The following is a 23,446-nucleotide window of genomic DNA, read 5'->3' on the forward strand; positions in this document are numbered from 1 at the left end:
GCCCAGGGGTGGGGCTGGCGTGGCATATGGTGCTAAGGATCGAATCCTTGTCCCTGTGTTTGCCTAAGTAGGCTCTTAGTCCATTGAGCTGTCTCATTAGCCCTGTCTAGAAGTTTCTAGAAAATGTTACATTTTAGTTTCATATTTCATTGATAACTTTGTTGCATGTAGTTCCTTTTCCTCAACACTTTGAGGCATTTCTCCATTATCATTAAGTGTTAATGGTGCTGTTGAGAAATTTCACACTCCTCATGTCCTCATTCCTTTGTCTAGGGTCTTTTCCTGCCCTCTGGAAGCTTTTAGGTCATCTCTTTATCCTGGTGTTCATGATATGTATTGGTCAGGCAAATCACCTAAGAGGATTTTATTTGCTTCTACCAATTGCTTGAGTGTATTACCACTCTGGTATTAACTTGAATTAAATTCTTGGCTAGGGGTTTATCTGACCAGTTAAGTAGTCTGAATTTGGGCCATAAGCCTGTGTAAGAGCTAATCTGTGGTTCCAATCTCTCAGTGACAATTTCCCTCTGTTCCATGCTTACCCAAACTCAAAATGGTTAATTTTCCTAATGGTCCATTAGGAAAGTAGTGTGGAGATTTATTTCTAATTACACTGAAGGTACAACCCTCAGGAATCCCAGAGGTATATGTATTTCCTCATTAATATGTTAGACTTGCCTACATGGAATAGTTCTGGGCTTTGCTTTCTGGTCCCATTCCTCAAAATGCTGTGAAAAGCAGTCTGTAGTTGGCTACTTTGACAAATGCTTCAGGATTAATAGTGAGGCATTTTTTTTTCTAGATTCCTGTCTTCACTTACTTTAGGTCTCCTTATTTTCTTGTTTGATGATTTTAAGGTGATTAAAAGTTGTATTTTGTCTAGAAGTTTTATTTCCAGTACAGATAGCTGTCATCTTCCTGGAAATGAAAGTCTATGTAAACTTTCTAAACCTCAGTTTCCTCATTTGAAATATATATTATGAAGGATAAGTGAGATTATTAATGTGAAGCTCCTAACTCTGCACCTGGTACTTCAATATTTACCTTTTTTTTTAAAGTGAAGTTCTCAGAATCTAAATGTAATTTGCTCTATTTTTCTGTATTTTTATAGGTAAACATAGTACAAATACTAGGGTATGAAGATACTGAAAAACTTATAGAGAAATTAAAAAGAAAAAATATTAAGAAATAGAATTGCTTTTCATTTCAAAATTTTCATTCACAATGAGAACAAAGAAATTGAACATTATAAGTAGACTAGATTTTAATTGAGGGTATGCAGGTTTTTTTTTTTTAAAGGTAATTCCTCAACTAATCTGTGCTTTTCTTGAGACAAGTGAATTTGACAATATCCCTTCCATTGTAATCAACTAAAGATCCTAAAAGGATATAAAATGCATGTCTTTCCTTATAACAAACTAGGCTATACTCTAAGTTTTACTGTTTTCTGTTGTTGGAAAGTGTCAAATTGCATGAGATGATCTTCTTAAACTCCATAGACATGCATACTCTAAGTCGTTGCCTTCTTGAAATCGGCTTTCACCTGGTATTGTGCAGCCTTTGGTGAGAATCAGCTGTCTCTCTGGGAGCTGACTTAACTCAGGGACACTTCTTTAGCAGGTGCATCGTGATGTTCTTCACTGCCAGCATGGTCTCTGTACAGGTGGGTCTGATGAGCATCTCTGGGAGTAAAAATCCAAAATGCCCAGTGTCGCGTAGTTCAAAAGCAAATGCATAGGGTATTCCATTTTTGTAAGCCCAATCCATTGAGCTACCAGAGCTTACATCTAGAATGAATGAATAAATGAATGGATGAATGAATAAATAAAATTAGAATTAGCTTCACAGCAGAGTTTGCATAATTTTCAAAATATGTATGTATAGTGCTTGCTTTCAAAGCTAAACTTAATTACCCCAGTGAAATAACTTTTCAATAAGTATAATATAGTTCTTTGACATCTGGATCATGGAACTTGTAAATTATACTTGTATCATCTTTGAAGATCTAGTCTATGTATTAATGCTTTGCCAGTATGATAACATTAAAATTTCTCAATCTCAAGTCCAACAACATTTATCTTCATTTACCAATAAAAAAAACTTACACTGGGACTTCCTAAAATATTCTTTTAGTTCTTATCATTCAGTTTTTCTCTACTTCAAAGGTCTAGAATATTAAAGTTCTATTTCTAGAAAGTCACCTCATTTTTTTCTTCCTCTTTCATTTTTCATTCCTGCCTTTACTATTCTTCGCTTTTACTTAACCTTGTAGTTTCTAGGTTTTTCCTTGCCTCTTGTGGTTTTATTTGATTTTCCATTTGGTCACAGTCAATTATTTCTCTAAATTTTTCACCAGGCTCTCCAAATGTCTTCTCCCAAAATGTCTTTTCACCCCTAAAGACCTAGTGTATAGTTTTTAGTATAACAGGCTAAAATAATATGTTTCATAGAAAAATTTTGGTGTACTTTTTTCCTGAAATTTATATTATCTAGTTTGATACACTATTATAAAATTTCTATTTTTTAAAAAATTTATGTATTTTGTACAGGGTCTTATCACACAGCTTGACTACTAGTGATCCTCCTGTTTTCGGCCTCTCCAGTGCTGGGATTACAGGTGTGTGCCACCATGTCTGGACTTGTGGCTGGCTCAGCACACCTGGGGGCAGGCCTGGCAAGGCATGCGGTATCAGGGATTGAACCCTTGTCCCTGTGCTTGCCTAAGCAGGCATTTAGTCTTCTGAGCTAACTTTCTGGCCCTTAAATTTCTACAGTATGTTTATTTGCTCACACAAAATTACTTTTTATGCTATTTTTTTCTAGGATAAATTAGGAGGAGTCTTTATGTAAAGATGACAACTAAATTACTCTGTTCTTCCTCAGATTCATTTTGCTTCAGTTAAAGATAGAGATAGTCTATGGCTTCACTGTTAGTCTGGTTAGCCTACACCAGAATTACAAATAGTAGTCATATAACCAGAGTCAGAGATAATATGTGCCAATGGTTACATCATGGTGATATGACAGTTTCATTTCTATGGAAATGAAGATCATTTTTAGTTAAGTATTATACTACGACTGTGCCTTTATACCAAGCTGAAAGATGAACTGTAATATTTTTAAAAATTAGTGTACAATTGTAAGAATGTCATTATGTTGGTCTCAGTTGGAAATATAATTTTTTTTAAATACAGTTTTTCCCCCTTTCATGATTACTACTGGAAAACAATTCTATAAAGTCAACATGAGACTAATGATTATGAACTTAAAAACAATTATTGATGATTGTGTTAATTTCATTATTAAGATGAATTTCTGACAAAAAATGTTGACACATCATGCTTTGTTCTGAAGGCTAAAGAAAGTGAAGGGTGAGATACAGATTGATAAAAGAAATTAATGAAGACTGCTATGTTATTGAGAAACAATAATATGATATTTACCTATACATACACAGACAGCTTATGTGGTTACAGAGATATTCAAGTATATAAGACCTATCACTAGATTTTTACCAGTTATGCAGTCAGTACATTTTAGAATTTGAAAGGGCATGAGAAATAATCTGATCCAATTCCTCATGTTATAGTTGTTGGAACTAAAGCTAAGAATTAATAAATATTTTGGCTACACTGACCCACCTGACAGATTTTGGACTAAAACACACATCTAGTTCTGTGTCCAAGTTCTCTTTATATCACCAGTTGGTTTTTATTTCATATAAAAGAAGAAACACTTTTAAGTCACCTTTTAAGGGAAAACATCAGCTGAAGATTCATGTAAGAAATAACTTTTCATAAAAATAGGGGAGGAAATGAATAAGAGGGAAGCTGTTATTTAGCTAAAACGTTTACTTCATTATCTTCTCAAGGTCCTTTCCACTCATACTGTAGTAATAATTACTTAAGAAGCTCTTGTCCCTCTTTTTGGTTCTGGGAATCGAACTTAGGACCTTGTGCTTGCCAGGAAGGTGCTATGCCACTGAGCTATAACTCTGGCTCCAAGAAACCCATTTTGTTACTTTCTATTGTCATATGATCTCAATTCAACTTGTAGTCATTATCACACGCCTAGCAGAGTCTTTTCTTAGAATTTGTTAAATTGATATTTCCATCAGGCTACGTAAAACTAACCAGACATAAGCTCTTTCCATCTTCCTTGGCATAAATTTCATATTAGGGAGAACCTTTTGAAAGAGAAGTCAGGATACGGAATAGTAGTTCAAGAGAGACAAAACAAGGTACACAGGAAACTTACACAATGTTCTGGAGGCAGGTCCATATCTGTACCTTATCCCATATGCCGACCGAAGTGCTTTCACAGCTTTGAAAGCAGCAGATTCCTTTAAGGGAAAATGGATAAACGATATCACTTGTATTGTCAGACTGAAATTTCAGGAAACACTGATGTGTTGCCTAAGCCTTATTGGTCATCAGCTCAGAGAACATGATGGGCACATTAGTTAAGAGCTATTAATACTACCATGACTACTACTACTGATGATGATGATGATGATGATAATGAAGTATGCATTTTGCAACATATTCTAGAACACCACGTTTCGTTTTAATGTTCTTCACAGCAACCAGTGATCAATGATGTTTCTATTTTCCAGATGAGAAAGGAAGGCTTATGAGATTAAATGGGGTTAAACAGCACAGAATGAGCTAGGATAAGTATCAATATTTTCTGAGGCTGATTTAGTGTTTGTCCTCTTTACTGTAATTCAGAGATGCTTATTTCAATGTATGATAAAAATGTTTGATAGAGCAGGGACAATGTCAGTCTCCCTCACAGCTCACTCATATCCAGTCCTTAGCAATGTGGCTGTGTATAAAAAAATGCTTATTGCATATTTCCTGTATGAATGTTGAATAAGCACAAGTCTGAAAGGGTATTTTGACAATCATATTGATCCTTGAGTATTTTTCAGAGGACATGTACAAGGTATTTAAAACACATTTGGATCAATTAAGAAACCATCAAGAATGAATGTCTTCTATTATGCTATATGTTTATCCCTAATGGAAATGAGAATATCAATGCCAGGGTACTCTTGACTGTAAGGTCCATGACCTCTCATGGAACTTAGCTAGGTATTGCCAAGATACAGAAATTCTAAGGTGGACCCATTCCTGTCAGTGCCAGAAATCAGTAAAAATAATCAATACAATCAAAGTTCCTAAAAGCTTGATATTCTAACATGAACTTGGATATTGGTTGTCCTTTAAAACATTTTCAAACAATGTAAAGGCACTAGTTTCAAAGTAGAGAAGTATTGGGTGACAAGTGAGAGGAAAAGAACTATATTGAAACCAGTATACAACTCTCCCATTTCAGTTCTCCTATGAATAATGTAATACTTTAATTGAAGCTCTCTGGACAACGTGGTGGTGTGTGCCAGATTGAGCCTCAAGTTGTTGTTCTCATTCAGCTCAGGGAAGGATAAGGTAGTATTTGCAACAAATGCCACCTTTTGTGGCTATTCAGGGACCAGTCTTCAAGAGCTGGCAGGCTATTTTATTATTGATCTCACTGATGATGACATTCTTCTCACAAGAGCCAACAGAAAAGAAATGTAAACACCATCATAAGCCATCTTTATGGAGAATGTCTGAAGATTTTAACATCTTCTCCAATTGCTTTAGCAGTATTGCATGGCAAAGGCAGATATTTCTACATTTAGAACATTACTGCTTTCTGCTGGTCAGGCAACTTTTGTTTCTTATTATTTCAGATGACTAATGAAAAAACTATTAAGAATTTTAAAAGGGGACCTCTTTGCTTACTTAAACAAAGCATGAGCATAGTTTTAACCTTGTGAGGTCACCATACTTTTTTCATTTGAATACAGGTGCATGTTAATAAGTGGTTGAGATGTAATCTATTTTTAAAATAATGGTCATTTTGTAACTTTTCTCAATAATTATTTTTCAAGGTGACAAAATTGGATATTATTTTAAAGACTTAAGTGACTCCTTTCCATAGCATTTCTTTTTTTCAATTGTGAAAAAGACCCGGATTTACTGGCCCTCAGCAAATTAAGGACTATATTTTATTTAGATATTGCCACATTGAAAGCAGTTTAATGAATGACTTTAAAATGTTAGTAGAAACATAGACTTTTCCATACTGATAATAAGTTTTTGAAACATTTAATAGAATTCCATGGTTTCTGGCTATCATTCAGTGATCACAGAGATTTGAGAATGTTTAATCTTAGTTTTAGTGATTTAGCTTATGCTTAACCTGCTTGAGGATTTCTCAACAATGGCACCATTGATGTTTAGAATGAATAGTACTTTGCTGTGGGGGCTGTCTTGTGCATTGTAAGATGTCTAGCAATATCTTTTGCTTCTACCCACTAGATGCCAATTGCCAACAGTAATAATTGAAAATATCATAGGATGTGGTGCTACATGCCTGTATTCTGAGATCTCTGGGAGGTTGAGGCAAGGTGTTTGCAAATTTGAGCACAGTTCAAGCACAGTTTGGGTAACAGCAACTTAGAAAAACCTTTTCTCATGATAAAAAGAAAAGGAGCTGCTAGGGATGAAGCTCAGTGCAAAGGGCCTGGAATTAATCACCAGGACAGCAAAAAACAAAAACAAAACAAAACAAAAAACCCCAAAATAAAAAACAAACAAAGAAAAAAACCAACACTAATTTACTACCAAACAAACACATGATAGCTACACATTAAGGAACCAACCAACCAAACAGACCGAAACAAAACTCCAGATATTGGGTGGCAGGTGTCTTCTTGGTTGTAAACCTTTTAACTACATTTATGCCATATCTTTCAAACAAAGACAAAAGAAAACAGGCTGAACTCATGCTCAGAAGATAAAGTTAAAATATGGAGAACATTTCTCATCATATATTATAAGAATATGAATAGATATTATGCCGAAAAGGGGTGGAGGGTTGCCCGTAGAAATATGACAGAGGTAGTTTAGGTTTTCAGGTCAATAAAAACACCAGTTTTTATTGCATCAGAACCAGTAATAAAAAGAAATCCTATCTGATCCACAGAGAAACTGAGAAATAGCAATATAGAAAATAACTATTACCTTACAATATTTCTAAAGAGAGAAGTTGCTCAGAATTCTTGGAATTCCAAGAAGAAAGGCTCTAAGGACAGAGTATAAGCCTTTCCTGGGTTTTCTTATGGCTTCCTCATGTCCCCTATTCCATCCAGTCTTGAATCTTTAGATCAGAATTCCCCAAATCACAAAGCATTTGGTGCAGGATCTGGGGCTCAAGGAAGAAGAATAGTTTTATAAAAGTTTTTATTCTAGTAACTAAAAAAAAATAAATATTTGGCTTTTGTTCCTGATTCTTCATACACAGTTCCTAAGACTCTAGGAGCTTCCAGAAAGTGTTTTGTATGTTAATGAGCTGGCTGGTGGCTAGTGCACCAGATAGCTTCTGAATGGGGCCTAGCGTTGGAAAGACCAAACCATGTGATCTGGTGGTTGAAACTTTGAGGCCTATTCTTTAACCTCGAAGGAGGACAGGGGGACCAGACATGGAGTTTAGCACCAAAGGCCAGTAATTAAGTCAACTGTGCCAACATAATGAAACTTCCATAAAAAATACTCTAAAATGGAGCATGGAGAACTTTCGAGTTGGTTGACACATCCAGATGCTGGGAGGGTGGTGTAACCAGAGAAGGTGCAGAAGCTCTGTGGTCTCTGCCCTCTGCCTTGTACTTGAGTTGTGTGCTTTCTATAAACTGGTAGCAGTGCAGCATTTCCTCTGTGAGTTGCTCTATGAGATGCAGTAAATTAGTGAAACTGAGGACAGGGTTGTGGAAACCTAGAATCCCTTGATGGAAATTGATGCTCAAGTAGGAGAGTCATAGAGGACTGAGGCCTTAACCTATAGACACCCAGCTGGGATCTGAGAAGTGATGTTGGAAAAGAAGCCACACATTCGGTGTCAGGAATTAGGAAAAAAACCCTCAAATGTAGAGAAGAGTATAAAAATTTCCAATTTACAACTCAACAAATGATTGTAAATTACTATATTCCTATAACCATTGTCTAGGTCAAGGAATAGAACAGCAGCAGCAACCAAAACCACTTTGTTCCTCCTTTCAGGCACTGCCTCCCTTCCCTTTTCCCAAGGGTAATTGCTATCCTGACTTCTAACACTGTTCATTAGTGTATCTTGATTTTGAACTTCATAGGCTTTTAGATGCTATGGGCTCTGAAATGAAGTCACTTTACAATGAATTACACTCTACAGGGGACAGCTTATTGGGTTTTGGTGATAAAAAGCTCTTCTGCTTTTTCATTTTCAAGTAATCTTATGCCTGAAAGTCTGTTCATTCTTAGTACTAATTTTTCAGATGCTTATGTCCAGAGACTTAGTAGTATTAAGCAAATAGAACTTATATATGAAAGCTTGCTTTTTAATTAATGAGAGTGAGCCTATAATTTATGAACAATTATTGACTCAATAAAGTTAATTACAGCCTGGCATATGTGACCAAAGCTGCAATATTAATCAAATCCATTCTGATCTTTTCTGTATAACCTGTGGTAGGAATGCAAATAGGTTTAAAATAACTGCATTTGAAAAGCAGTATGCTAGTTAAAAATAACTCCAGAGCTGGAGTTAGAGCTAAATCCTTAACACTTAGTAGCTCTGTATTCTTAGTCTAATCTCTCTGGGTCTCGGTTTTCTCATCTGTAAACTAGGGATAAATTATGTAGACTCAAGTGGTTAATATATAAAATACTATGAAGACGAAATGAGTTAATATATAAAAATCATGAATAATAAAGTATGTGAAAATTATCAAGAATAAATAAGTTTTTAAGTACATGTTTTCTATTATCACTAGTACTTAGAACCATATTAGCATCAGAAAGGAAGCATGAAATCATAGGATCTAGTACTTACCACACAGCTAAAATTGGGGATTGTTGCATATTTATAAGAATAGGGATACAGCAACATCTGAGCATACGCATGGAAGGAGAGATATGCCTTAATGTGCTTCCTGTGTTTTCGGAGGAAGTTAGCTACAGCCTTGACCTCTGGTTCAGATTCTGGGAAAGGGCCACAGTAGGTATCATCGCAAGGGTGCAGGGAGGCTCCTTCATCTGCAAATGAGAAAGTGAATTAATTGGGTTGGGATGCACGTAGGGAGGAAGCAAGAAACACAATTAACATTGTTTAACTATGTTTAAAATGGTTTTCCTGTAAAATTTTGATATTAGAAGAAACTCATTTATAGAAATTAATACTGAAAATTCTGATATTATTCCAACTTTTACGTATAATAAAGTGCCTGAAAGGAAACCAGGTTCTGATTGTTTAGATCTGTAGTAACCATTTTAAAGGACTGCCTCTTTCACCTGTCAGTTCTTTTGCTGGAAAACTACATAATCCCTCCAAGCAGGTTTGGCCTCTCATTTATATGCCCCACAACTCTCATTTATATGCTCCTGCACTTTCTTTTCATAACATTCAGCATGGTTTTAATTAGTGCTCAATATTTACCCATTTAACATTCAACTAATGTTTACACTGTTCTAGATGCCTGCGAGACACTGAGCCTGTGTCTTAATATAACCTACATTCTTCCTGGATTCTTTGTTGAGCTCCATTGAACTTTATTGAACTCAGTGAAGGTAGGTACCTAACAACTAGAACAACAGTATGGCAAATGTCCTTTAAATATTTGTTGAGTAAGTCAATGTCAGATAAAAAGGCTATACTTCTATAAAAATGTCTGATAAGATATAAATATTGGCATACAAAGAACACAGGGGCAGCCATGAATAATTCTGCAGAACCCTCCCTAACTAATTTCTATGATAGTATTTAAAAAAAATTAAACCAACCAAATTTATTCAGTTTTTTAGGATGAGAAAAACAAATGATGTAAAATGAGTAATAAGAAGTGGTCTTATATTACCATCTCAAACCACTTTCAATATTTTACAAAATGCTTACATTGCAAATATGAAGCTTTAATACTCTTAAAACTTCTGCTGCAATACAAAACAACATTAACATATAAATTTTTCTGTACCAATTCTAAAATTTGAATTACTGAATTGCATACTAATTTTAATGGTGTTATCCATGCACATTTTATTAATGTACTTTTAATGAGATAATTGCTTATACACACCTTATTTTTTATTTTTTTGCAGAACCAAGGATTGAACTCAGGCCCTTGCACTTGCCAGGGAAGCGCTTATTCCACTGAGCCATCTCCCCGGCTCCCTACACATTATTTTCCTTAACTTTATTTGTATATGAAGTCAGTGTCTGTCTTGCAGTCATCAAAAAACTTACAGCAAATTATACAATTTTGACTCTAGTTTCTTTGAGTCAGCCACATCTTTCTAAATTATAAAATCATAATTAGCACAAATTGCAAACATACCCTCTCTATGCACAACTATTTCTCAGGTCTGCTCCATTAAAGCCCTCTGAAAGCCTCACACTTGCTTCATAATGTATTTCACCATGCTTTGTAATGGGACCTGCATGGATTTTTAATATATCTAATATTGCTTGTTCATTTGGTTTTTCAGTTTTATTTATGCATTTATTATTTTTGCAGTACCGAGGATTGAACTCCCTATCTTGTGCTTGCCAGGCAAGTGCTTATGCCACATAGCTATCTTCCCAGGCTGCTTGTTCATTTGGTAAATCAATATGTATTTTTTAATCTAATCTTGAATGCAGCAGTGCAGGATCCAATGTACCTGTCCTATTTGTAATCATAATCATTTTAACTCTATGCAGAGTATCAAACCCATCCATCTGATTCAGTAATTCCATTAAAGTTCTAGGAATTTCTCTGTCAGCTGAAGTATCATCAGAAAACTGACGACCAGCAGTAGCATCAATTTCATCCATAACAATGATGCATGACTGGTGATACCCTGAATAATTAAACATTTCTTAAATCAAAGGAGCACTTTCACCAGTGTGAACTAGATATAACCTTTAGTAGAACTAGATACAACCTTTAAGAAATTACAGTCCATCTAGCAAGCAACAGCTCATGCCAGGAGTGTTTTCCCTGTGTTTGGCGGTCCATATAACAAACAGCCTTTTGGAAGTATTATTTTTACTCGGTGGAACAATTCTGGTTTTTGCTCTTTCCTCTCTTAATTCCTGAGTCTGTTCTGACAGTCCTCCAATCTCAGAGTAAAAACATTCCCGGGGTCCTCATGAGACATATTGTAAACCAACAGATCCACCTCCCTTGGTAAATATCTCATGATAGTGTAGTCATATTCAAAGCAACTCTTGTTTCTGGCTTCAGCTCACTTTTGTCAGGCTTCACCAACTACTCACAGCATATCTCGGTCCATTTGAAGCTGTAACAATGAATTTTTCTTCAGCTAATTGTTTGAGCACTTTGCCCACTTTGTAGGCCCTTCAGATCATTTTCAGACTTTTTATACTTCCTGGTAAGTTCTTTTAATTGTACCTTAACTGCTTCAGATGGCTTGCAATCTCCTTGTGCTCTAGCAGTTTCTTAAAGTAGTTTTAAGTGTTTTATCTCTAGGGTGCACCATGAGAAGCCTCTTATAGTATTTTTATATCAACAGCCAAACAGGTTTATAAAACCCAAGAGACTTCTTCAGTTATCTCTTTTGTCAGTTAAAAGTTAGTTTTAAAATTTTTTCAAACCTAAATTTTAGTAAATTTTGAATAAAAAAGGTACATCCAACAGGGTAAATTCATTAAGAAGCCATAGGGGCAGGGAGGAATACAAGAATCAGTATAATAATCCCAAAGAATTAACATTCTAAGAAATTTTGGAAGTAATTAAAATTTTCATAGTTTCTTTTGCCATTTAGGTCTATCACTATTCTTGCATTTATCTCTAGGAAATAATAACTTTTTTCATAAGCTAATGGAAAGTGTTTGTTGGGTCTATAACATAGTCCAATTTTATTGAACATGAAAAGAAATCCAAGACAATCGGGCTACATCTTGGGAACTTTAAATGCAGATCGTGTGATTGGAGAGACAGGATCAAAATGGGGAACTCAGCTGGAGTTTCCTCCTTTGAATCTTATTCTGGAGATTTCTACAAGCAAGGGGGATGTGGACAGAACTCAGATCATAACATTAAGACTCTAGCTGATACTTCAAAGGAAATAGGAAAAATAGAGAGATAACTGTGAAACACTAATGTTAAGCACTAGCAAAATGAAAACAGAAACTGAATAACTAATAGAGGGAGCAGAACTAAAGAGCCAGAGAATACAAGAATTATAATAATACTAATAAATATTTCCAAGGACAAATAAAATGCTACAAACAAAGAGGGACACGAAGTTAAATATTAAAAAGCCAATCAGATATAGAAATAAAAAGTTTAATTCATAGATTGAATAAATATATTTGACAGCAAATTAATGAGATGAAGTGGAGCTTAAAACATCCATGAAAGGCAACAAAAATAGAGGAAAAAAATTAAAGAAAATTAAAGAGTATGAAAATTAGAAAAAAGGTATCAATACATAACGAATAGTGGGGTTAGAGTGAAATACAAAAGTGAAATATTTGAAGAACTGTGAATTAAAATTTATCCACAGTGAAGGAAAGATTGAACAGACTCATTGTGCACCAAACAAAAGAGCTAATGTGTTAACACTTTGACACATTAAAATAAAATTTAAGAAGAAATAATTCTGAGAAAAAAGCAAAACGTTTAAAGATCTTGGAGATGTGCATATAAACACAAGGAAGTATTATTCATCCATAAAGAAGAATAGAATCCTGTTTCTTGCAGCAAAATTGAAGGATCCAAAGTGCATAAAATTGAGGTAAATAAGCCAGTCATAGAAAAAATAATTCGAGTTCTCACATGTGGATATTAAAAAAAGTTGAGATGATGTAGAATAGGAAATACTTTAGGATGGGGGAAAGGAGGACACATAAAAGGCTGACTGGATTAGATCAGAGTGAAATAGGATATTGAACCCCATTAATATGCACAGTGAGTCTAGTAGCCAAAAAATTTTAAAAGATCAAATAAAAATAAAACAATTTGCAAAGAATCCTAGGAACATGGCAAACTGATGGAAGGATAGAAGATGTACACCACAGTATAAAAGCATCCTAAGTTACTGGTTTCTTTGGAAAAATAAGAAATGAAGATATTGACTAAATTTAGGACATGATGGAGAAAAGCAACCTAAATATGGATTTTAAGTTAGGAATAACCTAAAAGAAGAAAACAGAAAACAAACTTCATAACTAGAAGAAGTAACATTGACCCATGCAATTGACAGTAGGAAAGGAGAAAAGGGAAAAAGATAGAAGAAAAATTAGAAAATAGAAAACAGGAAACAAGATAACAAATGTCTTAATGCAGCAATAATTACAAAGAACACTAATAAATTCAACTTACTAGTGAAATTACTGACATTCTCACACAAAAATAAAGATGACCCAGCACTACCACATGTACAAAAATATAGTGAAGCAAATAAATAATGTGTCTACTTTTAGTATTGCGGCAGACATGGTGTTTCTAGGGCTGCTGTAACAGATTGCCACAAACTAGGTAGATTAAACAGATATTTATTTACTCACAGTTCGTGGGGCTAGAAGTCTGAAAGCAACGGATCAGCAGGGATGCCTTCCCCAAGAGTGGTCTTGGCAAGAACGTTTCCTTGCCTTTTCCGAATTCCTAGTGTTTGTGGCATTTTTGGTTTGTAGACGTGTTATTTCAGTTTCTGCCTCCTCTGCACATTCCCTCCTCTGCTCCTCTCCTTGTAACATTAGTAATTGAGTTTAGAGCCTGGTCTACTGGAGTAGACCTCATTTTAATTAATTACATCCACAAACATCCTATTTCTAAGTATGGCCATATACAGAAATTCCAGATCAACATGAATTTTGGGGGAATATTATTCCTCTGCAGTGTTTGGAGGGGTCCTCCTGCAGAAAAACTAGATCTTGTATAAGATACATTTTCTAATGCACTCTTTGTGTTGCAATAAGTTGAGGCATTTCTAAGCTATCTGTGTAAACATCAGCTTTAAAAAATTCAGTAATATAATTTCACCTTTTTATTATTACCTATGAAAGTATCTGGTAGGAAAATAAGACACTATTCATAGTATCTAGGAATTAATCTATCCAATAATGTACAACTATTAGAAATAAAATCTTAGCACTTCCCTGGCAAGCGCAAGGGACTGAGTTCAATCCCTGGTTATGCAAAAAAAAAAAAAAAAAAAAAAAAAAAGACTAAAAAAGACTATAATTCAGAACTGAATTAGATAAATATGTCACATTCATGAATACAAGGACTTTGCATTGTAAGGATGTCAGTTCTTCCTATTTATTTTGTTTGAACTTTAACAACAATTCCAACATCAGGATTTTGGAGAAAATTATAGGACTTTAAATAATTAAATAGTTTTTTGAGCTTTATTCTTTTTTTAGATTTATTGTTAACTGACATATAATTATACATATTTATAGGCTACAGTGTGAAGTGTTGATGTACATATATTAATACAAAATGAACAAATTAGGGTAATCAGTATCTCCATTTCCCTAAACATTTATCATTTTTTTTGTGCTTGGTTGCCACAAATTCATCTCTCCAGTTCTTTATAAAAATATGTAGAAGTTGTTGTAAACTGTTTTTAGTTTACTGTGCTATAAAGCACTCGAAATGCATTTTCCCATCAAATTGTACTTTGGTAAAATGTCATCAACCTCACTCTATCCTTCCTAGCTCTAATAATCACTAGTCTTCTTCTGTAAGAGCAAATTCCTGCTGCCCGGGGGGCAGGGAGATTAGCCCAAGGTTTTGCTTCATCTTCATCTTTGTTTCTTTTTAAATTTCTAATTCTGATACAGGGTCTCAGTAAAATGCTTAGACTGAGCTTGCAATCCTGTTGCTTCAGCCTTCCAGAGTGCAGTATTTGTCTTTCTGTGTGTGGCTTATTTCATTTAATATAATATCTTCCAGAAGAACTCTATAATTTTTAAGGATGAATAAATAGAAAAGAAAATCTTAGATGAGCAAGAGGTGGGACTTATCCTAGTAGGCATTACAACATGTTACAGAGGTAAAATAGTAGAAACAATGTGATACTGAGTCAAGAATAGACTAGTAGAACAAATGGATAGAACAAAGAATAATTTTTTATAACCACAGCAGGGGCATCACAAATCACTATAGAAATGATTATTTAGTGAATGATATTGAGAACACTAGCTTATTATTGGACAAAACAGAGTTGTATTGTTACTATATAATACACAAAAATAATATTTAAATAGTTTGATGATTTAAATACTATAAAACACTGTAACATTCAAGAACCATAAGGTTTTGGTTATTGTTAGGCGCTTTCTCCAATCTCTTTCCTTTACTACCAACCTTCTGCATGGATTTATAGGATGTGGGGATGGCTACAATAGAGGTATTCTTGAATAACTAAGTTCTATTGATAAGGATTATGAGCAGGGTGAGGGGTATGGCAAGAAGGATTTGAAGGTACTATATATTTGACCACATATAAGGTCTGTATAATGAATTATGACAACAAGTTTTCTCTAGGGAGTTGGGAAAGGGATTTCAGAAAGGAGGGAAATGATGAAAAGGAAGGAAGAATAAGAGTGATCAAGAATATATATATATATATATGTGTATATAAACATAGCATATATATAAACATATTATATATAAAAACAACTTTGTGTATATGAACCTATGAGCTACTACCCTATTTATTTTTATAGCTATTGGCAACAAGGTAATTATTCAAAGTAGGGACAGAGGTGGAGGAATTCATCTTGGGAGATATATATACATATATATATATATATATACACACATATATATGTATATATATAATATAGTTTATATATAATATGTGAAGTGAGACCCTGCATCAAAACAATAATTCTAAAATGTTCATACAAAGTTTGATATTCAGACTTTATCACTGATAATTTCTTTAAGAATGCACCTGGATTTTTATTGCCTGTTGAATAAGGCTGATTAGTATTGATTTCATCTCAAGCCTGTATTGAATATAGGCCAGAACAGAGTTGTCTTTTTAGGTTGTCCATTCTGGTTTATTAACCTCTGCCTCCACATTGAATAGTTCATGTCAGGCTTTTAACATGCAGCTTTTCGTTAAACTTTCTCATCAATCGTATGTGGTAGATAATATTATACCTACCCTTTTACTGGCACTATAAAGAAATACAAAATAGAAGATAATGTAAATCAGCCCATGTGAAATAATATAAAAATAATTGTAAAAAGCTTACATTTTTAAGTTAAAAGATGAAGTTAATAAAAAAAAGCAAAAAACTGACCAAAAAGTTGAAGTTGAGAGATTGGATGTGGTCGTGCATGCCTGTAATCCCAGCCTTGGGAGGCTGAAAAACAGGAAGGATCACTACAAGTCGATCTGTGTAGTGAGACCCTGTACTAAATACATTAAAATAAAAGTTGAAGTTGAATCCAACTGAACAATATTTGTTGAATATTTCTATCCTAGACTTCATGTTATACCATGAAGATTCAAATATGAAACATTCATAGAGTTTGAGTTAAGTAACATGTAGAAGGGCTGGCCAGATAGCTCAGTAGACTAAAGTGCCTGCTTAGGCAGGCACAGGGAGTGGGGTGCACTGAGATGGAGATTGAAACTGAGTGTTGACTGTATTCCCAGCGCTTGGGAGGCTGAAAAACAGGAAAAATCACTACAAGTCCAATCTGTGTAGTGAGACCATGTAGATCCTGTACAAAAAAAAAAAAAAAAAAAAAAAAAAAAAAAAAAAAAAGTAACGTGTAGATTAGCCTGCTCTTTAACTTATTTATACTTTGGGTCTCTAATCTTAAGGAAACCCTGCAATTTTTAACCTTCTGTGTCTAATTTATTTCAGTTGCAATACAATCTAAAGATCCACCTATTTTCCTAGAAATAAAGTCAAATTTGTCCTTCTTTATGGTTGAGTAGTGCTTCATTGTGTAAACACACATTTTCCTTATCCATTTGTCTATTGATATAGGCCATATCCAAGGTTTAGATTTTGTGAGTTGTGCTGCTATAAATATGGGTATACAAGTATTACTGTAATATAATGACTTTAGTTCTTTTGAGGAAGATACCCAGAATAAATATAGCTGAGCCAAATGGAATTTCTATTTTTAGTATTTTGAGGAATCTCTATACTGACTTCTATAAGTGGGTGTACAAGTTTACCAAGGATTTCTACTAATAATATACATATATATATTTTTTAAAATTTTTTAATTTTTTGTGGTACCAGGGATTAAACTCAGGACCTTGTGCTTGCCAGGCAAGTGCTTATTCTACTGAGCTATCTCTCCCGCCCTCTACCAACAATATCTAAGTGGTATATTCTCTCCAAATCCTTGCCAGCCTTTGTTATTTTTTCAGTCCTTCATAATATTCAGGTTATTCTTGCAGAATGCAGTATCTTTTTTAGCGGAAGTTCCCAACCTTTTTGTCTCTAACAGCTGGTTTGATGGAACACAGTTTTTCCATAGACTTGGGGAGGGTGGAGTGTTTTGGGATGACTCATGAGCCTTATATTTATTGTGCACTTTATTACTGTTCTTATTAAATTGTAACGTATACTAAAATAATTATTTAAGTCATTGTAATGAGAATCAGTGTGAGTCCTGAGCTTGTTTTCCTACAATTAGTTAGTCCCATGTGGGAGTGTTGGAAGACAATGACACCTGAAGTGTGTTGCTTATATTCAGTCTACTCTGTAATTTCATTTTAGTTCCTCTAGCCTGGTGTCTAGAACAACATTTAAAAAAATTATTATTTAGTACATATTTACTGCACATACATTTTATAATCATTTTGGGGAGTGGTACATGTTCCTAATACAGCTTCTTTTTAAAATTCCCTCTCTCCCTCCTCTAGGTCTCCTTTCCCCCTTTTTATTCTTACTGATAGTGTTAATCTTATGACATACAATGTCCATGTTCATTAAGGTTACCAGGATCTTGTAACTGGTGTTTTCTCACTGTATCCATTTTCCCATTCCCTCCATTTTCCCTTGGTCCCTGTACCCCTCCTCATTTGCAAGAGATATACCCCTTTGTCTTGTTCTATTCTTTTTTTTTCTTAGTTTATACCTTGCCTTATGTAAATGAGAGATACCATGAGTATTCTGATTTGTGTGTCTACTTTATTGCATTCAATATATTTTCCAGGTGTATCCATTTTCCTGCAAATGTCTTATTTTTTCCCTCTGTATAGTTGAGTAGTATTCTATTATATGTAGATACCAAAAATTCATTTATCCAATCCTCTGTTGATGGATATAAAGGCTGTTTCCAGGATTTAAATATTATGAGTTGTGGTGTTATAAATATTGGCATGCCTATATCACTGCAATATGTTTTAAGCTCTTTGAGGAAGATACCTAAATGGAATAGCTGGGTCATATACTATTTCTAATTTTAGTTCTTTGAGAAATCTCCATGCTGATTTCCATAATGGCTGTACTAGTTTACATCCCTGCCAGCAATGTAGGTAACTGTTCGCCACAGCTGCTCTAGTATTTGTTATTTTTGATTTCTTGATGATCGTCATTCTTTCTGGAGTAAGACAGAATTGTAGTGTTTTTTTAATTTACATTTCTCTAATGGCCAGAGATGTTCAATATTTTTTTCACTTTTTGTTTGGCCATTTGTCCTTTATTCTCTGTGAAGTGTTCATTTCATTTGCCCATTTCTTGACTGGGTCTTTCATTTTAGGTGGCTTAATTTCTTTGAGTCCTTGATATAGTTTAGATATTGGTCCTCTGTCTGAGGAGTAGCTGGAAAACATTTTTTTTTCTTATTTTGTGGGTTGTCTCTTCACTCTATTAATTGATTCTTGTGTGGCACAGAAACTTTTAGTCTGATATAATCCCATTTGCTAATTCTTGCTGATATTTTTTATTCAACTGAAGTTCTGTTTAGAAAATGCTTTTCTGCATTTATGTCTTAAAATATAGAACAGAAATTTTCTCTAATAGGACTCTTTATGTCTAATCCTGTGATGGTATATAATTTTGGAGATCCCAAACTAATATAACCATGAAGTTTCTAAAATAAAATATTCACTTCTTTGGTACATTTTAGATATACATAATGACCACATTCATCACAAGGAACTTGTGCCTGTACATAATATTCTTTTATCCCTAGTTACTTGCCCTACTTTCAACACCTCTTCCCCTCCTTATTCTAAAAGCTTCATTTCCATTTTTCCTTCTATTCTCTTTTTTTCCTTTCCCCCCTGCCTCCCTTATTCTCCTTCCTATTTGGACATTTTCTTCTAATTTTTAAAAATGAAGGTTTATTGGAATATAATTTATATTCAATAAAACTAACTTTCAACTTGCACATAAATTTTTCGTGCATTTAAAAAGCTAAGTATCATCATTAATTTGAGAGCATTCTCATTACTTTAAAAAGAAACTTCATCTTTGTAGCAGTCAATTAAAATTTCTTTTATTCAGCTTCTTAACCTTAAAGGGTCTTAAGACATGGTTCTACTTTCATTTTAGATTGAGCTTGTTAAAGTTTATAAGGATAAGGCAAGTATGTAATTAGGGAAATCAAGATAGCCAAAACACAGCAGTGTAGGCCAGAGATGTTGACAGCTGAAATTGTTGACAGCTGGGGAAGCCAGGAGCAATATCTAAGTGAATATTGAATGTGGTTATGCTGCTCAAAGTGAATATTAGGTTGGAGAAAAGGGTTTTGGGGACTTTGTCATTTTATGATAGTAAAATAATTCTAAATAGGTTTTGCTTGAGGACAATAATAAACCAGGGTATTTAAAAGAGGCAAGAAGAGTGTCTCAGTCATGTTATCATCACTGAGACACAATACCAGATGCTTGCATTTAAAGGAGAGGTTTATTTTGGCTAATAGTAGAGGTTTCAGTCCATAGTCAGCTGGCTCAAAGACAGAGTGTCATTGCACAAGGGCATGGCAGAAGAAAGCTGCTTACAGCACAGAAGACAAGAAGTAGAGAGCCCAGAGAGGAGCCCATGAGGGAGACAAGCCCTTCCAGGCCATGTCCCGAAAGACCCACACACATTTTTTTATTCTGTACTGGAGATCAAACTTGGGACCTTGCACTTGCTAGGCAGTTGCTTATGCTGCTGAGCTATCTCACTGGCCCTGGGCTAATACATTAAACATACAAATGTTTAGGGAATGGCTAGAGATGAATTAAACAATGATTAAAATATAAAAATTTTATTAGGCAGAAAGATGTAATTCTCTTAAGGATGAGATAGAAGAAATCTAATTTAATTACTTTAGCTATATATAGGCATTATTTTTCCTAAATGAATTGAAGCTATAAATTATGATATAAAACAACTTGAGCACACAAAATTCTTAATTAAACTCTTAAATGGAATTTTTGTGCAAAAGGATGTATGCTGCAATCTTTCTATATCTTTCTGGATATTTGGGAAAATTATTTACTTTTTATTGCTTGTTTTTCTTTCATTTATAGCTTTACAATTTCTTGTACATGTCTTGAAAATCCCTTTACATTTTAAAAAATGGTGTACTTTTAAAATATTATTTTTCAGGATCCAGTGTGTAACCCAGTAGTAACAAATTTGCACAGCACATGCAGTGTCTTGGCCTGGACCTCAGCATGGAATTATTTTTTGTCTTTTTCTCTTATATCTCCCACCGTTCAAGTTCCTGTCAAGCACTATATACTAACGAGTGAAAGAAGCTGTCAATATAATTTAGAAAACCAGTTGTGGTGGTACCCGCCTATAATCCAAACCTCAAAAGGCTGAAGCAAGAGGGTCACCAACCTGGGCCGCATAGTGAGTTCAAGGCCAGCCTGAATTACACAGAAAGATCCTGTCTCAAAAAACTAAAGCCAAAATCAAGAAATCTTCTAAACACACAGACAAACATGCACACACATAATATGTACATTTCATATAAATGGAATTTTTAGTGACTATATGTATATATGCGTACAATCACACATACATAGGAACTACTTTTAGTCACAAAACAGTGATGGTCATGTAGTGTTTTGCCTCTTGCTTTTTTCTCCAGTTATATTGTGTGGAACACCTTCTGCATTAATTTAAACTCATCCTATTGTAATTATAACATGATTTAGTATCTTGTCTCTGTTGGGAGGCAGGCTGGCTGCCAAGATGAATAATACTACAATACAGAAAGAAGAAACATTACAACCAACTTGAAATAAATACTTCAATAGATATTACAATACATATACATTTACATCTGAGGAGTATTTTTATAGGGTAACCAATTGAAAGAGAAATCCATATGCTTCAAGCTTTGAAATTAAAAAAATTATATTCTAAACTCACACAGATGTTTTTGTCAGATTGCCTGCTAAAATTGCAAAAGTACCATTTCTTCTTAGTCCCTATCAACAATCATCTATAAATATATTATCTTTTGTTTTTTTGTCATTTTGATAGTAAAAATTTAATTTGCTTTTCATACTACAAATGTTTTTATTCATGTTTATTTTATTTTTTCCATAATTTTATTGATAAACAAATAGCAATGAGACATTTTCCAATCAAATTGGTAGGTCAGTTTCAATAATTAACTCATTGCATACATTCTTCCTAGTGGTTAATTGCTGTACAAGATGTGGACATGATATTCTATTTACAAACACCATTAGAACAAATCATTCTATTCATTAAGAGAATGTGACTATATATCTATCCTAACAACTTTGAATACACAGATACAAAATGGACATTCATCTGTATAGTCTTTTTTGTTAAGTTCTGTTATTTGGATAGTATAGGTGTGTAAACTCAGCAAAATATTCTAAAAGAGTCCAGTAGCCCATAACAGTATTAGGTCTTCTGCTTGACTGGCAATGTCAGAAATTGTTGACCTGAGTCCCCTACAGCTCAACATAACAGCATGGCTTTACTTCTTATATTTCCTTTTTATAATTTTCTCTTGGATTGTTAAGACCAAGGTAAAGCAGGACCTATGCAACAAGAGTTGTAGCTTTTGGGTCTGATAAGGTCAGTAAAATCCCCTCAGGATTCATCCTGAGATCCTGTACCTCAGATTGTAGAACCTTTGTCAGTGTCAGCCATGTGGATGAGTCACGGCCATTGCTTGACAAATGTGCTCTCTGTGAAAGCCTGAGAGAATGTTTTCTCTTCATGTGACTCTCCTTAGGCACACTCTACATCATCGATCACTTTCCTCTTTGGCCCCATAATCTCCTTGATCAGAAAATTTGGGACACTACTCAGTTACATGATGTTACAGTACAAGTTCTCATATGTCCTGAGTCTAAATTGACCTTAGAAGGCTAGGGCCAAAATGTTGGTTTTTCTTGCAGCTCTTCTTTTTCTCTAATTTTGGTCTGCAAACTTAGGTTGTTAACCATCCAGAAGATGAGCTTATTGTTATTACCATACAACTTAGGCTGTTGAGCTTAACCTCACTATCTGTCTGCATATCAAACATCTTAGGCATAATATGGAACAGGTATTCTTCATCAAGTATTGATATGTTGAACTTTTTTTTTCTGAGCAGAATATATTTAATGAGAGAAAGAAAGCTTAGTTCACAGGTATCAGGATATATAATTAGTCAAGGTGAGAATCTTTCCAATTTACTGCTAGATTAAAAAATCTTTTGAAGATTCTCAGGATCATTGCCTTGCCCATCTTCTACATATAACTGTATGGCTTGACTTATTCATGTTTCCTAGCTCTTCTCCTTTCCCTCTCTTGATAAGTTAGTCCTTGAGATCCTGCTTTCCTTTCACTGTTATTATACCTTTCTATTTGTATTTCTTCTTTTGAGTTCTTATACTAGGGAGACTATACGATATCTATACATGTGTGTCCGGTTTATTTCACTTATGAGTATATGTTCAAGTGGAATCCGATTCAATATAAAGGCTTGCAGTTTATCATTCTTAATAGCTGAATAATACTCCATTGTGTAAAAATACCACATCATTCTCAACCATTCCTCATGTGATGGGCATCTTGGTTGTTTCCAAGATTTGGCTATCACAAATTATGCTGCTATAAACATAGGCACACATATATCGCTATGATATGATGTTTTCAGATCCTCTGGGAAAATCCCCAATAGAGGAAAAGCTGGTTGAAATGGGATTTCCAGTCCAACTTTTCTAAGGAGTCTCCATACTGATTTCCATAATGGTTGCACCGGTCTACATTCCCACCAGTAATGGAGAAGGGTTCCTTTATCCTCACAGCCTCTCCAACACTTGTTGTTGGGTGATTTCTTTATGATAGCCATCCTTTCTGGGGTGAGATGATATCTCAATGTGTTTTATTTTTTTATTTTATTTACAACTTCATAAAAATATAATTTTTATTAGTAATTCCAAATAAAAATGTGAGCAATTAT

General features: G+C 34.3%; 1 protein-coding gene and 1 pseudogene across 1 annotated transcript in view; both read right to left on the reverse strand.

Annotated features, from left to right (window-relative positions):
* Positions 1-1,599: 1,599 nt before the first annotated feature.
* Cpa6 (carboxypeptidase A6) overlaps positions 1,600-23,446 on the reverse strand; it is a 352,847-nt gene continuing 331,000 nt past the window's right edge. The window contains exons 9-11 of the mRNA XM_004637530.1: positions 8,914-9,116; positions 4,258-4,342; positions 1,600-1,787 (exon numbers count right to left, since the gene is read on the reverse strand). Coding sequence (XP_004637587.1) covers positions 1,600-1,787; positions 4,258-4,342; positions 8,914-9,116 — 476 coding nt within the window. The remainder of the gene's footprint in view (positions 1,788-4,257; positions 4,343-8,913; positions 9,117-23,446) is intronic.
* Positions 10,317-11,558, reverse strand: LOC105743016 (annotated as a pseudogene).

The sequence above is a fragment of the Octodon degus genome, unplaced genomic scaffold (genome assembly GCF_000260255.1).
Source record: "Octodon degus isolate 3935 unplaced genomic scaffold, OctDeg1.0 scaffold00091, whole genome shotgun sequence".
Lineage (NCBI taxonomy): Eukaryota > Metazoa > Chordata > Mammalia > Rodentia > Octodontidae > Octodon > Octodon degus.